Genomic DNA, 15,566 nt, shown 5'->3' with positions numbered 1-15,566 from the left:
CCGGTCACCACTGAATCCTGAAAAAGCAAAAGTCCGACCTCACGGATGCCTCGGTTTATTTAGCCGACTGATTTTCTTACCAGACTATCAAGACGTTCCTCTACTGACCAGTCCAGTTTGTTTTCCAGGGCTGGAGTCTGGAGTAGAGCAGAAGTGTGCTGGTGCTCTGGACCAACTTGGGCTTAAATGCCAACCAACAGACAAGCTGCTCACTGCTGCTCCTTTTAGATGAAGGGCCTTGAACACACACGGAAGCCGTAATCAATCAATCCTGAAACTGTAAGAAAGACTTATAAACTTAAAAAATCTTCAGAATGTTCCTCTCAGAGAAGCCTGACCTCTCTCTGCAGCCATCAATCTTGCAACATCCCTAGGAGACACTGGTCATTAGGTAAGACCGACCGGTAAGACTGCTCTGAAGAAAAATAAATAAATAAATAAATAATCACATACAGCACACTGAAAACTGGTTTCATGAACTTTATTAAGGATTTTATTCTTTTTTTTCCTCTCTCTTTCTCTCAACACTCATCATCGGGTCATTCATCAGTTCAGGTCATCTCGAAGCCTGCAAGATGATCGCTTTCCTGAGCCGTTTTCAGTCAAGGCTGTGGCTTCACTAACAAGCAGCATATCTGAGGGAAGGTTGGTGGTGGTGGTGGTGGTGCTTACAATAATCACTACTGGGGTGGTGACTGCACTCGGCAGCTGCTGCGGTACCACATCATCCAGTGCTGTGCAAAAAAGTCTTGGGCCAACCAGGATTTTTAAAGTGCTTGTTGAATTATCGTCCAAATATCAGCTAACAGACACACTAGGAGTGACGTGGGGAGGTTGTGCCATCAACCCACCACTAAAAGAGAGCGAGGTCACGGTCCTGGTAACCTTATTAACTCTAATTTAATAATGTATTGTTATTAATGCTGTGATTACTGCATAACCTCCTCTGAATTATTTAGCATATCTCAGGAAGTCCCACAGGGTTCTATTGTAGGGCCTATAAAACTGCTGTCAATTATGAGGGCGAAGACCTGTAGAAGTGTAGGCCCATGTACAGGTTACATGCAGTTTTCCTTCTTGGCATTTTTGAGATATGAGGTTTTCAAAAACGTCATTATCATCATCCCTGATAGCCCAAGACTTTTCGCAGTGCTGGACAGCGAGCGGCCTTGTCAATCACCCGGCCTGGGCCGTAAGTTAGCAGCAACGGTGGCAGCAGCAGCAGCAGCCACTGCCGCCGCTGTGCTGGGAGCTGAAGAGCAGGCCTGGCAGTGATATTTACGAGGGGCTGAAGAGGATTTTGAATTACGCCCTGGTTCAGATGGAGTCGGCTGAGGGCTCTGCGTGCTGGAGCTGGAGGTTTGTTGTCACAGCGGTTGATGCATATGGGCATGTAAGTGTCTGATTGGCCCTGAACCAGGCTGCCAAACACAGCAGCTGTCAGATGGCGGGGATGAGGGCAATTCTATGCACACACACACAAGCCCACAAGATTTGCAGCCCATGACTGACTGCCCACATTAGTGACCACTACACCAGCTCCTTTTCACTTCAACTGCATGAGGCGTAGACTCCGGGATAATGATTTACCAGACCTACGTGTGGGATTAGGACAGCGAAAGTGCACCTCCAGTCCGTGTCTATGAACTCGATTGCCACTCCACCTCGGCTTCGCGAAAATCCACAAACGCCAGCAGATGTGCTACGGACAAGAGGCAATTTCACTAAATCACAGACTGCTCAAAGTCCCCTGACGCTGAACCAACAACACAAGCTTAGATTACACACATAAAACCTCCAGCAGAAGCCCTGGAAACAAGAAGCACCCCCCAGTCATTACAGAAATACAACAGAGAGAAATAAAACATTCAAGGTACAAAAGCAATAAAGGACAGCGGTCCTAAGAGGCTGAAGGAGACGGAGGCATAGTAGATTATCTACTACAGAGACTCGGGAGGGGGGTGGGGGGGTTCTGCAGTGTCATGCCCCAACATACTGGACTTTTATTAATGAACGCTCTGCACGCTAACAAAGCTAAAAACATCTCAAACATCTCCTGGTGCTACCTGATCTTCAGAATGAAGTTCGCCACAGTTCCCAAAGCATGATAGAACTCATGGTGGAGAGGAATGTCCAGGACATGATGCTTTAGGACATAAGGAATAGTTATAGGCTACATTGTGTCCCAGTGTTGGATTGGATTGCTACTCACTTCATGCTAACATATTAACAGCAATAAAAAATAAAAACAAACACAAACTTCAGCAGATAATAATGTAAGTATCTAAATATACTGCGGTAATATAGTAGAACTGTATGACTGGGGTAACCTTGAGTCCTGCACTTCTAACAAAGTCGAATAAAAACTGTAAAGAGCTGCATTTTCAAACGCTGGAATAGAACTAATGCTACGGTCAAAGACATCAAGACCAGCTTGACTCAAGAGAGAGACTGCTGAGCGCTGCTGGATGCAGCAGGAACAATGACTAGCAACTTGGTCACCCTCATAAATAAGAAATCCCTTAAGAACCCTCTTAAGAAGACCACAGAACAGCAATACTGATGCCTACGCTCTTCAAAATAAAGGTGCAGTAAATGCTTCCTATTTAATTCTTCATTTCTGATTTTAGCGCATTTTTCAACCCGATTTGGAAGGCCAATTACCCGATCCCCATTCAGGTCAAAACCCAGCCACCGCCTCTTTTCCAGCTGCTGCTGATGCAGCATCGCTCGGAGGAAAGCACGGCTCCTCCCCAACTCCCCGATGCGAACAGCTAACAGGCGCCGGTGCTGACATCACGCTAGGAGTGGCGGAAGTGCCATCAACCCACCCCTGAGAGAGCAAGGCCAGTTGTGCTCTCTCTGATTCCGGCTGCTGATGGCAGGCAGCATGACCCCGGATTCCAGCGTCTAGCGATCCTCAGAGCACTTTGAGTGAGGCCATAGCAGAGCCACGTTTGGTTCCTTAAACATATATTTGAGGTGTGAAGAACCTTTACATTAGCCTAGTTAGCAATTTGAAGGTTCTCGAATACAGACAATGGGTCTCATCAGAACCTTTTTTTTTATAGTGATGGATCCCACAGTCTTCCTAAACTGGACAAATCCTGTATATACACACCAAATCCAAATCTTAAAACTGAAAACTGCATGAAAGAGTTTTAGGTGGGTTTTAAGAAGAAATTTCTTCTTCCTGCGAATGGTTGGTAAAGGAGGTCCATACTTCCTTAAGGAACCATATTGGTTCTACTATGGAATCACTCTGGAAGCACCTTCATTGTCAAGACCGTAGCCCTCAGGTGCGTCTCATTCCGGCCACCTGTCTACTGCCTATCAGCATCAGCATCCGCAGTTCAATTGAGGAACCCTCAAGGAACCCTAGTGGTTCCACCATAGAATCACTCTGGAAGCACCTTTATTTTCAAGGCTGTAGGTGAAATCGTGTACGGTGTACGAGTGAAAGTGAAATGCACAGCAATCAGACACAGTAAATCAAGAGCTCTACGATAACGGCCTGAGCTGCTAGCAACTCCACTGTGGTGCAGATCAAGACCTAAAGAGGTTCCCTCCAGTCCTACACACACTACAAATGGACCCGACAGCATATGGAACAGCATCTTGTTAACTCCAACCCAGACCCGACCTCTTTTCAAAGGGTTGGGCGTCTCCACGGTCCAGTGAGAGCGGGTTTTTCTCTTCCAGTGATTTTGACAGGCAGATCTATATCGCACAGAGAGCGTAAGAAGGGTCCTCAAAGACGGACTGCTCTTCGATTCCTCTCGCAAACAGCTTGATCAACTGGCAGTGCACTCTGGAGAAAGAGAGAGAGAGAACAGGACTGTCAGTCAAGCCGAGCACTCAGCAACAGAGCATTTCATTTAAACACTGATTAAGTGAATAAATGAACAGATTAAGCTGAATCGAATGCCAGACACGGCTCTGAGTAGACCTCGTCTCAGTCCCTGCCACTTCTTCTAGGAGACCCTAATTTCCCCTTCTCCACTGAAGGAGGTGCATCTAGTGCTCAGGTGCGACTTATTCCGGCCACCCCTCCCTCTCTACTGGCTATCTTTTTAGCATCAGCGTGTGCACCAGCATCAGCCTCAGTATCAGTCTCAGCATCAGCCTCAGTGTGTGCATCAGCCTCAGCATCAGCCTCAGTGTGTGCATCAGCATTAGCGTGTGCATCAGCCTCAGCATCAGCCTCAGTGTGTGCATCAGCCTCAGCCTCAGTGTGTGCATCAGCCTCAGCATCAGCCTCAGTGTGTGCATCAGCCTCAGCCTCAGTGTGTGCATCAGCCTCAGCGTGTGCATCAGCATCAGCATCAGCGTGTGCATCAGCCTCAGTGTGTGCATCAGCCTCAGCCTCAGCATCAGCCTCAGTGTGTGCATCAGCCTCAGCGTGTGCATCAGCCTCAGCCTCAGCGTGTGCATCAGCCTCAGCCTCAGCATCAGCCTCAGCGTGTGCATCAGCCTCAGCCTCAGCATCAGCCTCAGTGTGTGCATCAGCCTCAGCATCAGCCTCAGTGTGTGCATCAGCCTCAGCATCAGCCTCAGTGTGTGCATCAGCCTCAGCCTCAGCCTCAGCATCAGCCTCAGCATCAGCCTCAGTGTGTGCATCAGCCTCAGTGTGTGCATCAGCCTCAGCCTCAGCATCAGCCTCAATCTCAGTCTCAGCATCAGCGTGTGCATCAGCCTCAGCCTCAGCATCAGCGTGTGCATCAGCCTCAGCGTGTGCATCAGCCTCAGCCTCAGCCTCCGTCTCTACGCTTCATTTGCTGACTCGCTGCAAGAGCAGCTACTGGGGAGGAAAATGCAGTAAATGAATGGACTTCTATTTTAATTAAAAGGGAGTAAGCTTTTAACAGAGGAAAGGCCATTAAATTAGAGGACATTAGGCAGCTATGCATCATTGACACTGGGAAGAATGGAGTGTGAAATAAACGATGCGTTCAGGAGAGCCGCCGTGCTACATAAAGATCTCCCCGCGATAAGGGAGGACACTGCTCCTCCTTGGCTCCTCGAACAGGAAGGGATTTTCCACACTGCTGCGGCCAAGCGTGCTATCTCTCAGCAGACAATCCCCTTTTTAATATTCTGGTGAAAGTGGTGAGCTCAGCTTAGAGAGAGAGTTACTTAACGAGCTACAGCCACGCGCTCGCTCAGGTAATTGGTATTTATTGTTACATTAAAATAAAAAAAATCAGAAGGAGGAAAAAAAATTGAAAATTAAAAATATTAAAAATCACTGCAGAAAAATACAAAACACTTCAACTGGGAGAACAATCTGTGAAATATGTATGAGGCAGATTAAAAATAATAAATAATTAATCACACTTTTTAAATCATGTCTTGCTTTTTGAAGTTCTGGAATTTTACAGATAATATGGTCACAGTCAAACAAAAATCTTGTATCTCCATTTTTTTATTTTTTACATTTTTCCCTTTTTTCCCCCATAAATGTGAATCTGGCAGTGGTTCTTTACATTATATTTAATGATGAATTGACCAATAGAAATGCAGAAGGTTTTTTCTGCCCCCTGTTTTAGGTTTTAAACAATTTTAAGATTTTTTGCGCGACAGTGAAGATTTGTATGTAATTATGGACAGGACACTGATATACAAAAAAAATAAAGAAATACTGTACGTCCTTTTTATATATTTAAATTAGTCTGGCAGTACCAAACTGGGAGAAAGAGTGAGGGGTAAGGACTTCACCCCTGCATTAGCCACTGCCTCTTTTCTACCAGCTGCTGATGTAGCATCACCGACCGGGCAGCCGACACACTCCCGAGGAAAGTGCCGGGTCTGCAGCTCCACCACACCAGCTCACAGATGTCTGTGCCAGCCAACATCGCTTAAGAGTGGTGTGGGGAGAGAGTGTGGCCAATTGTACTCTCTCAGACACTGCCTGCTGATGGTAAAATGGCATGGTCGGGGTTCGAACCCACAACCCCTGTGCAATATGTACATTTCTGCAGCTATGGTAAATGTGAGTGATTTTTATAATAGTTATAAAATGCAGTAATGAGGACTAAATATACCTGGATATCTACCTAGTAGTTCATGTATACTCATCTACAGTGCTGTCTGTCAAGGGTCCGGAGCTACATATTAGGCAGCGAGTGAACAGTGACCACTCAGTCACGGGCACCCAAGGCCCCACCTCACAACTTACAGGACAGCAGGGTGCCTTCAGAGGTCTTGTGGAGTCCAGACCTTGAATGGTCAGAGCCCTACTCAATATTACACTGCAGATGAAGATATTACCCATTTTCTCTTCACCTGTCAGTGGTGCTAATATTATGGCAGATCAGTGCCGGTCGGTGTCGGTGAGTTGGTTACCTGACTTGAATGGCTGCGTGTGGTAGGATTTCCCCATCGCAGTTCCAGCTGCTCTGTGTTGGGGTGCAACCACACGCTGGGTGCTCCCTGCATATCTGTGTGAAGAAGTGTTTACTGCTGCTGGCCCCCACCTCCCTCAGCTCCAGCTCAGAGTCGGCCTCCTGGTACCGGGGCGTGAAGCGGAACTGTCGCACCCGATACACCTCCACAAAGGGGTGGTCAAACTGCAACACACACACACACAATGTCATCAGGGTACATCAGTGATTTGGCACCACCCCTCTGCCCTGTGACGGCTCTTCATACAGAAGTAACCTAGTCTTCCCCTTTAACCCAAAGGTAGTTGATCATTACTGGGTCTACGAGCAGTGAGCTTTGGAAGCTTGTTAACAGACTTGCTTAAGTGAATTCTGACACCATGTGACCCAAAAACGTGAATTTTCACAATTGTCTCTAACTAGAAATTAAAACTTAAAATTAAAAGGGACCTAAATCATCAGTCTTGTAGTAGCTTTCTTGAAGAGCCTCTTAACCCTCTCGCTTAAGCTCAGGCCTGCTGGGATAGCAGTGAGGACTCCACAGCAGGTCCCACCTCCAGCCTCATCTCCTTATTTCAAACAGCTTTTGCCAATCAGCTCTTAAATTGAGGTTCACTTACTTTTTCTAGCCTGCACTTTTTGCTGACTACTTTTAACCTTCCTTGCTCATGCTCTTGGAGTTACAGCAGGTCACACTTACAGGTGTTATCTCCTTAAGTGCAGAGTCATTTACTTACTTTTTCTAGCCTGCACTTTGGACATGTACTCAATTCCCTCATTTAAAAGACATGAGCGGTACAATGGTGTGTGATATTAGCTTGGACAGTATTATTAGACCATGTTTGTCTATAATTATGGCTTTGATATTGATCAGACCACATTTTATTAGTAATCAATTGATATTGATACAAAAAAAATCATTCGACTTTTATTTAATGGAGCTAGATGTGTATGGACAAAAACTGTCAGAACACACTGAAATAAAGGTGTTTCCACACTTTGATAATTGAAAAGGTTAAACGAAGACATGCTATGCAAGTGTTTTTGCATCAAAATCTGATTACTCCTCAGTTTTGCTTCCTTTGCCATTTAGCTCCGAGAAGTTATTTACATAGAGGTTCACTTACTTTTTCTAGCCTGCACTTTGGATGTGTACTCAACTCCCTCAATTAAGGTGTCAATCAATGAGCGGTACAATGGTGTGTGATATTAGCTTGGACAGTTATTAGATTGTGTTCGTTTATAATTGTGGTTTTGATATTGATCAGACCACATTATATTAGTAATCAATTGATATTGATACAACAGTATCATCTTTTCAACTTTTCAACTAATCAACTATAATGGAGCTAGATGTGTATGGACAAAATGACCAAAACACCCTGAAATTAAGGTGTTTCCACACTTTTATAATTAAAGGTTAAAAGAAGACATGCTATGCAAGTGTTTTTGTATCAAAGTTTTGCTTCCTTTGCCATTTAGCTCTGAGAAGTTATTTACATAGAAGTTCACTTACTTTTTCTAGCCTGCACTTTGGACGTGTACTCAACTCCCTCAATTAAGGACATGAGTGGTACAATGGTGCGGGTCCTTAGGTTTTGGGTTTGGTTAGATTGAAATTGTCTGTAATTGTGACTTTAATAATCCACATTTAGATTAATCCACATAATAGACCACATTTTATCAGAAACGAATACAAAGAAAGCCTGGTACTTCAAAAGGGTTCAATGACTTTCATGGAGCTTTAAACGACAGGACATCAGATTTTTCAGAGTTTTCAGATTTCTATGATTGGAGGTTAAGAGAAGACCTGTTATGGATGCATTTTTGCTTGTCTTTCACCCTTTCCTGCTCTGATCTCAGTTTGTTTGAAGTGACACAGTGATCACACTGCCAGACCCACCTGAGCCAAACCGTCCCAACAATGACGTCCATCAAATAAAGCAGGGCCAGTAAGACTGACTGCATCACTTTCCAGACTCTGAGGGATACAATCTTCCATATCAAGCGGCACTCACACGCCCAGATTTGATTAGGCACTGTAATGATTAGCCCCGGTGATTAGCCTGTAGCTCAACAAACTGAACTAAAAGGATAAAGGCAGTGAGCCGTTCGTACCTCAGAGCCTACGGAGGCTGGGAGCTTCTCCCTAATGCAGATGGGAGCTTTGAGGAGCGTGGGAATGAATGCCACCACCATGAACTGGTATGAACTTGGCCAACAACTAGCTGTATCCAGCTACTGAGATCAGGTTTCTCTCTTTCTCTGGGTAAAGCGAGTGAGTCATGATGCACAACACCCAGGAGAAAGAGAGAGACCCCACTGATGAACAGGAAAGCAGGACTAGCCTCTAGACTCCTCACACAGGGCAGGGGAGGACAGTTTCCCTCCATTACCCCCAAGATAAATCTAATATTTCTGCTGTGTTGGTTTTATGGCTTATAAATCTAATGAAAAAACCCAGAACATTCATCTGCTCATATCTGAGGCTTACTGAACCTCAACTGATTTTGGGCCGTGAGAGACATTTCCTGGGTTTACGGTGGGGGTGATATACCGTGCAAAACAAAAGGCAATGCTGTATTGAGGAACTCCAGCTGTTTGACGTTCCAGAATGAATAAATGAGGAGGAGATGAAGGAGACTGTCTTTGGAGATTTGACAGCGAAACCCCAGACAGCATGTACATGTGGAGCTCACATGGGCGAAGTGGGTTCTAGGTTCGAGTGGGTTTGTACAGGTGTTGTTACTGAGCTTCCCAACAGTTTACAGCCCACCCTAATCTCACAAAGGTCCCATCTAGGAACCACGTGCAGCGTATAATGCAGATCTGCCCCAGTGCTGACTGGTTTCCAGTTGGGCTGCTCATACAGGCCCCATATGGGCATGTTATATGGGACCTTCCAAGTGTCCAAAAACATTTGTACAATATATGGACACTATATTGTGAATGGGTGTGTGATAACTGGCCTAAAAGGCTGAATTCAACCCACCATCTCAAGATACGTACCTGGTCGTCTTTGTTGGTGTGGCGCAGCAGGTGGCGGAGGAAGTCGATGCGTGAGCACTTGCGCACCAGGATGAGGTCAGCCGTGCCGTCAGCCAGGTGGGCGGAGGGCGACAGGCCTTTGGGGCTGCGTGGACAAGCACAGCTCATGCATGCAGCGTTGATGGCCAGGAACTTCCCCCGGATGACCTGCCACACGTCTTTTGTCTCTGTAATGCAGAACACAGTTTCTCACCATCGCAACCAAGCCTGACCACTACTCTCTTGTCTTTTTATTAAGCCCGAAGCGTCACGGACCATTTCAGGCTGGCCCCGCGGACCCGAAGCATTAACGCCTCTCTCTCCGTGATGCATCTCACACATTAAGTTGGACGCGTACGTCGTATGTGACCAAGCAAGAAATATCTTTTTAATGAACACCATTGAAAAAGACCGCTGTGTTGATCTGCAGTCATAAAATGCGTAATTAGGTCTCCCATTGTTCTGAGTCATAAACACAGGAGAGATTTGCCAACGTTAGCACGTCTCTGGAGACGGCAAAAGCCAATACGTTTTAATTGGAAATCACTGCGTAGACACTTAAATATACAAAATGACAAAAGAGACCTTTGGCTTGTGTTTATTTGCAGCCTTTCAAATGGCATATTTCCCTTCTCAGGAAGCTCATTAGCACAGAATCAGCACCTCTCCCCTGTGCCAAAGCAGTCGCCGCAGCCGCCGAGCTCCATTCTAAAAATATGAGCGAGACGACAGTAAAATGGAAAGAGGTTGCCATGTATGGCTCTGATACTAGATCACTAATTAACTCTTCCAACATTGACACACACACACTCACACCACCCTCCTTCCTTTCTATTGCGTCCGCCACCCAGCCTGACCGGGCTTGAGAAAATGCCCAGGAAATTATCACATCTAAACGCCAATTAGGGACCTGAAGGTCTCTGTAAACAGCACTTATCAGTGAGTCACCGTAAACAGACGGGTCAGCGTGGAAAGGAGGTGCCTGCTGCTCGGCGCCGAGAGCCGGAGTTAAGTGCGCTGCGCGAAGCGTGTGAATGCGTACACGGTATACACCAGCGCTCAGAGCAGGGTCGGGCTGAACTATACGGCCTGGTTTGAACAAACAGTGCAGCAGGAGAAGGGACAGATGGAGGGCGCTTGTGCATCATGTCTGGAGAACATGCCTAGTCGTCCACTGCAGGTGGAAAACAGGCCCATGTTAAAACGAAGGTTTGGCCGAAAATCAAAATCACAGAGCTTTACCTCTTACCTCAAATGTAGGATACGGGCCAGGGCCAGTGTTTCACACTGGAGCAACAAGCATACTGTAGCTAGCAAGTAATGGAAGCCTACAGTTGGTTCGGAGGCCATGGTCAATGACGCAATGACCCCTTGTTTCTTTGGATTTATTCAAGCTAGTGTGGTATAGTGCCCCCCTGAGGCAGTCAGGACAGCCTGTATTGTGTTAAGCAGCAGTGAAGTTAAGCATCTATTAAAAAAAAAAATAATAATAATAATAAAAAAGTAAAAAATAAAAAATAAAAAATAAAAATTTTTAAATATAAAATTAATTAATTAATTAAAAATAAATAACTACAAATAATACAGTGCTAAATAAATTGAATAAGCTGGATATATTATTATAATTATAATATTTTATAACTATTTAAAGAAACCCTCCCAAAGAAAAGATCTGAAAGAAGCAAGAGCAGGTCTTCTAGCTAAAAATGTGTCTAAACTTGTTGAATTTGTTTATTTATTTCCTTATATCCTTCATCTGTCGCACTGTCTGGGCTAATGGCACTACATCTGGAGTAAGGAAGAAACAGACCGAACTTTGAGGTTTTGGTCAGAACCCTGTTTCAGGCTTCAGGGCACAGAGTGTGTGTGTGCAGCGGCTTTCCTCACCAGGGTCAGAGATGCTGTCCTCGTCTTTGTAGGTCTGCTCATCCAACGAGGGCAGCTGGCAGATATTACACCTGAAAACAGAATGCAGTATCAATTAGATCTGGCATCAGGGACGGCAATGGGGACACTGCACACATCTGTAAAGAGAATATAATGCTTATAAAATAGTAGAGGGATAGAGCATGAGCCTCACAATGAGGACATTCAATCACACAAAACACATCATAAAACTCCCCCACTCCAATTTTACCATTATTAAATAATACTATAATTCACTTACTTAAAATAAATACATAATAAATGACCCCTGGTCCAAATTCACCATGATTAAATTATACTATTATTCATTAATAATAAAATAAAATACTAATTATACCATTTCCTCCTGTTCAAACTCACCATGATTAAATAATACCATTATATTGTAATAAATAAAAACCCTGATCCAAATTCGCCATTAAATAATACCATTATTTACTAATTATAAATAAAATATAATAATAATAATAATAATAATAATAAAAAAAAAGCCCTAATACAAATTCACCATTAAATAATACTATTATTTACTAATTATAAATAAAATATAATAATAATAAAAGCACTAATCCAAATTCACCATTAAATAATACTATTATTTACTAATTATAAATAAAATATAATAATAATAATAATAATAAAAGCCCTGATCCAAATTCACCATTAAATAATACTAGTATTTACGAATTATAAATAAAATATAATAATAATAATAATGATGATAAAAGCCCTAATCCAAATTCACCATGATGTCTTAATACTATTATTCACTAATTATAAATAAATAAATAAAATTCTCCTGATCCAAATTCACCATTATGTCATAATACTATCATTTACTAATGAAAAATAAAGAAATATATAATTATACAATTGCCTCCTGTCCAAACTCCCCTTTTTACTACTCACTAATGAAAAAAAAAAACACTATAATAATAATAATAATATATTGACTAATAAATAAATTAGTAATACAATTCCCCTGATCCAAATGCACCATGATTTAATAATAATTTTATTAATTACATAAAGAAATAAAAATTAATACATAATAAAATAATAATGATTAAAATTCATTATAATAATAACCATTATTATATCATTATAAAAATAATAATCAGTTCTGATACTCTATAATCAATGCAGCTGAATCATACCTCTCAGATCAATGTGTTTTAATACTCCTAATAGCCAATAGTACACGGTTGCATGCTGGAGCTGATGAACATGGTAACAAGGACAGAGGCTGTGGTTCTCACCCGGATCGACACTGAATCTTGTCCCTGGGAGTGCCGACGTTCCCATCAGCGGGGAGAAAGGAGATGGTCCCCTCGTAGCAGCGATGTGACAGAAATGTTTTAACACCTGCCACAAAACATCAGAGCTGCACTCAGAACCACAGCGAGGGACAGAACCAAGTATGACGACGCTCCTCCCCCTTCCCTCCGCTAGTCTGCTGGAATAGGGAAGGTCTTACTGACCTGAGATATCGTAGCGAGCAGGACCCATCCAGCGCTTCCTCTCGCTGTCAGTCAACATGTCTCCGTAGAAACCGTAACCAAGAAGCGAGACGGAGTATCGGAGGAAGGTGTCGTTGTGGTGGACGGAGCAGACGTCCATCGGCTGGGAATCACCTGTGCACGGGAAGAGAATTGACAGCATGTCCTGGGATTCGAACCAACGATAAAACCTTGTAGTAAAACTTCCGTATAGGAACTAATGAGTTAACGCTACTACCCAGTACACTGATGCTGGCTGCTGAGGGCTTGAGGGCTGGTTATTTTATACTCCTTCTGAACCAAACATCCACCATCGGCTAGAGTAGTTAACTCCAAAAATATGACAAAAGTTTTGGGACACCTCGCCTGACACCTCGCCTGACAGCGACGCTGAATCCCCGCCCCACAGCTACCGTAAGTGTGGGTATACAAGCACGGTATGTGGCGTAGTCCGGTTCTGCAGGCTACGCCTCGACTCGCTCAGACGCAGTCATGACAGGTGTTTGAGAGTATGCTCTAATGTTCCATTAATAGAGCAGGTAGAGTGATGAAGATGCGGGGTAGTTAACAAGGGAACAGGTTGATAGGATGTGGAAGGGATGGTCTGTACTCACCCACAACGATGTGCAGAGCCGACGTCACTGGGTCATTGGAGCCAACCGTAGCGTAGCATATGCAGTCAGTCGAACCTGTTCCAGAGACAGAGATCACAGATCAGGGCTTCATCTTTAAACCTGCAGCTCACTGAACACTTCTCCCTCAGCATAAAATCTGAGTTTCCTCATCCTCTCCCTCCTTTTCACCCAGTCACCCAACATCTAGCCAACCGTCGTCTGGAGCAGTAAACATCTAGCCAACCGTCGTCTGGAGCAGTAAACATCTAGCCAACCGTCGTCTGGAGCAGTAAACATCTAGCCAACCGTCGGCTGGAGCAGTAAACATCTAGCCAACCGTCGGCTGGAGCAGTAAACATCTAGCCTACCATCGACTGGAGCAGGAAGCATCTAGCCAACCGTCGGCTGGAGCAGGAAGCATCTAGCCAACCATCGACTGGAGCAGGAAGCATCTAGCCAACCATAGACTAGAGTAGGAAGCATCTAGCCAACCATCGACTGGAGCAGCAAACATCTAGCCAACCGTCAGCTAGAGCAGCAAACATCTAGCCAACCGTCAGCTGGAGCAGCAAACATCTAGTTAAACATCGGCTAGAGTATTAAACATCTAACTAATATCAGCTTACAACTCAAACTTACTCAGAAATAAGTTAAACGGTGGATTTTACAGCCGGTTAGAGAATAAAGTTTTGGCTATTTTCTAAACCTCCCCTCGCACTCCCCCCGCGCTCCCCCCCGCGCTCCCCCTCGCGTCATTGAGAAAGTGCGTCAGTCTAACCTCCAATCAAAACAAATTTCACCCAGACGTTAGGAGTGGACGGGCTCGTCTCGGAGCGTGGTCAGGCCTTTTTTGCGCTGACTCAGAGAGCACAGTGAGCCTCTGCCTTTTCCAGAGATGAGATTTCAGATGAGTTCCTCCCTCTCTCGCCCTGCTGTGCCTTGCTTGGTAATCAAATTCCTCTGCCTCAAATTGCCTATATAAAGCCCGGTGAGGCTCGGGGTGAGCACACAAGCCTCACACCATCTGTAGAGCCCACCCAGCCGGTTATTTCTGCACCCAGCTATCACACCTTTAAATAAAGAAAGAGGAATAAGAGGCATCTCATTTTATTTGAGTCATGGCCACAGTTGTTGCTGATAAACCCATCCACACGATCAATAACGACAGGTCTGATGATCTGAAGTTCTCCGCAACTATTTTCTCAGGATCTTCTGCACCTATTTTTTTTTAATTTAATAACGCAAACAGAAAAAGGAGCATGACGAGGAATAACCCTGGGAGTCATTGTTCACGTCGGCTCGTGGGTGTCTGCAGAAGAGCAGATAAGGGGCTAAGCAGGCAGAACTGTGCAGAACACGCTGATAAGGCTGATGATAAAAAGCCGACCCTTTAAAACCACTGGAAAAGGGTTTAGTGCAGCCTTGTTACCATTGTGAGGTAAGATCTTCATACACGACTGGATAAGCTGTGACCATTAACCCTTTAAAGCCTGTGTTTTATGTTATATGTTATGTTATGAAACCATTAAAATCATTAAAACAACATTAGAGAGCATTTTCATCTTAAAACAGCAGCTTCAGAATCATGGTGATGCTCCACCTCAGGGTGAACAGGGCTCGGCACCACGCTGACTGCACTATGGAACTCTGGTGAAGCGAGCAGGACCATATCTCTGTGCCGATGGGAGCGGTGGTCTCCAAATGAGGGGTGTCCAGGTTAGTCTCTGGAGTATTGCTGTGTATCTCAGCAATGGAAAAACACAGGAGGAGCTCCACTAGGCAGACGTTCGTCAACAGTCAGACGCTCGTTGCTTTCTAAGAAGTGAATTGTCAACACAGGCGCGTGCAGCCCGACGCTCGTACACCCCCCCCACACCCTTTACACCACTGAAATAGCAACCCGCCAGTCAGTCAGACCGCCCCTGGCTCTTAACGGGAACGGCGAGAGACACACTGAGTGGTTCATTACTGCACGTTACGCCCAAAACAAACACAACCATGATTAATTAAGAAACTCAGTACATGTCTTTTGAGCGTTTCGAGACGAGCAAGGCGAACTTTTCCAGTCGTTACCATAGCAACGACACACCGACACGCCCCCTAAATTAAGCTGCAGT

At 44.5% G+C, this 15,566-nt stretch overlaps 1 protein-coding gene across 2 annotated transcripts in view; it reads right to left on the bottom strand.

The window, feature by feature from the left end:
- Positions 1 to 467: 467 nt before the first annotated feature.
- The window catches only part of cerk (ceramide kinase), a 36,089-nt gene continuing 20,990 nt past the window's right edge, over positions 468 to 15,566 (bottom strand). For both annotated transcript variants that reach the window (XM_072673267.1, XM_072673268.1), the window contains exons 7-13: positions 13,450 to 13,524; positions 12,818 to 12,970; positions 12,596 to 12,701; positions 11,298 to 11,368; positions 9,393 to 9,598; positions 6,346 to 6,569; positions 468 to 3,811 (exon numbers count right to left, since the gene is read on the bottom strand). In XM_072673267.1, the coding sequence (XP_072529368.1) occupies positions 3,721 to 3,811; positions 6,346 to 6,569; positions 9,393 to 9,598; positions 11,298 to 11,368; positions 12,596 to 12,701; positions 12,818 to 12,970; positions 13,450 to 13,524 (926 nt within the window). In that variant the 3' untranslated portion in view covers positions 468 to 3,720. The remainder of the gene's footprint in view (positions 3,812 to 6,345; positions 6,570 to 9,392; positions 9,599 to 11,297; positions 11,369 to 12,595; positions 12,702 to 12,817; positions 12,971 to 13,449; positions 13,525 to 15,566) is intronic.

This window comes from Salminus brasiliensis, chromosome 2 (assembly GCF_030463535.1).
Source record: "Salminus brasiliensis chromosome 2, fSalBra1.hap2, whole genome shotgun sequence".
Taxonomy (NCBI): Eukaryota; Metazoa; Chordata; class Actinopteri; order Characiformes; family Bryconidae; genus Salminus; species Salminus brasiliensis.
This window is presented reverse-complemented; position numbering and strand designations above follow the sequence as displayed.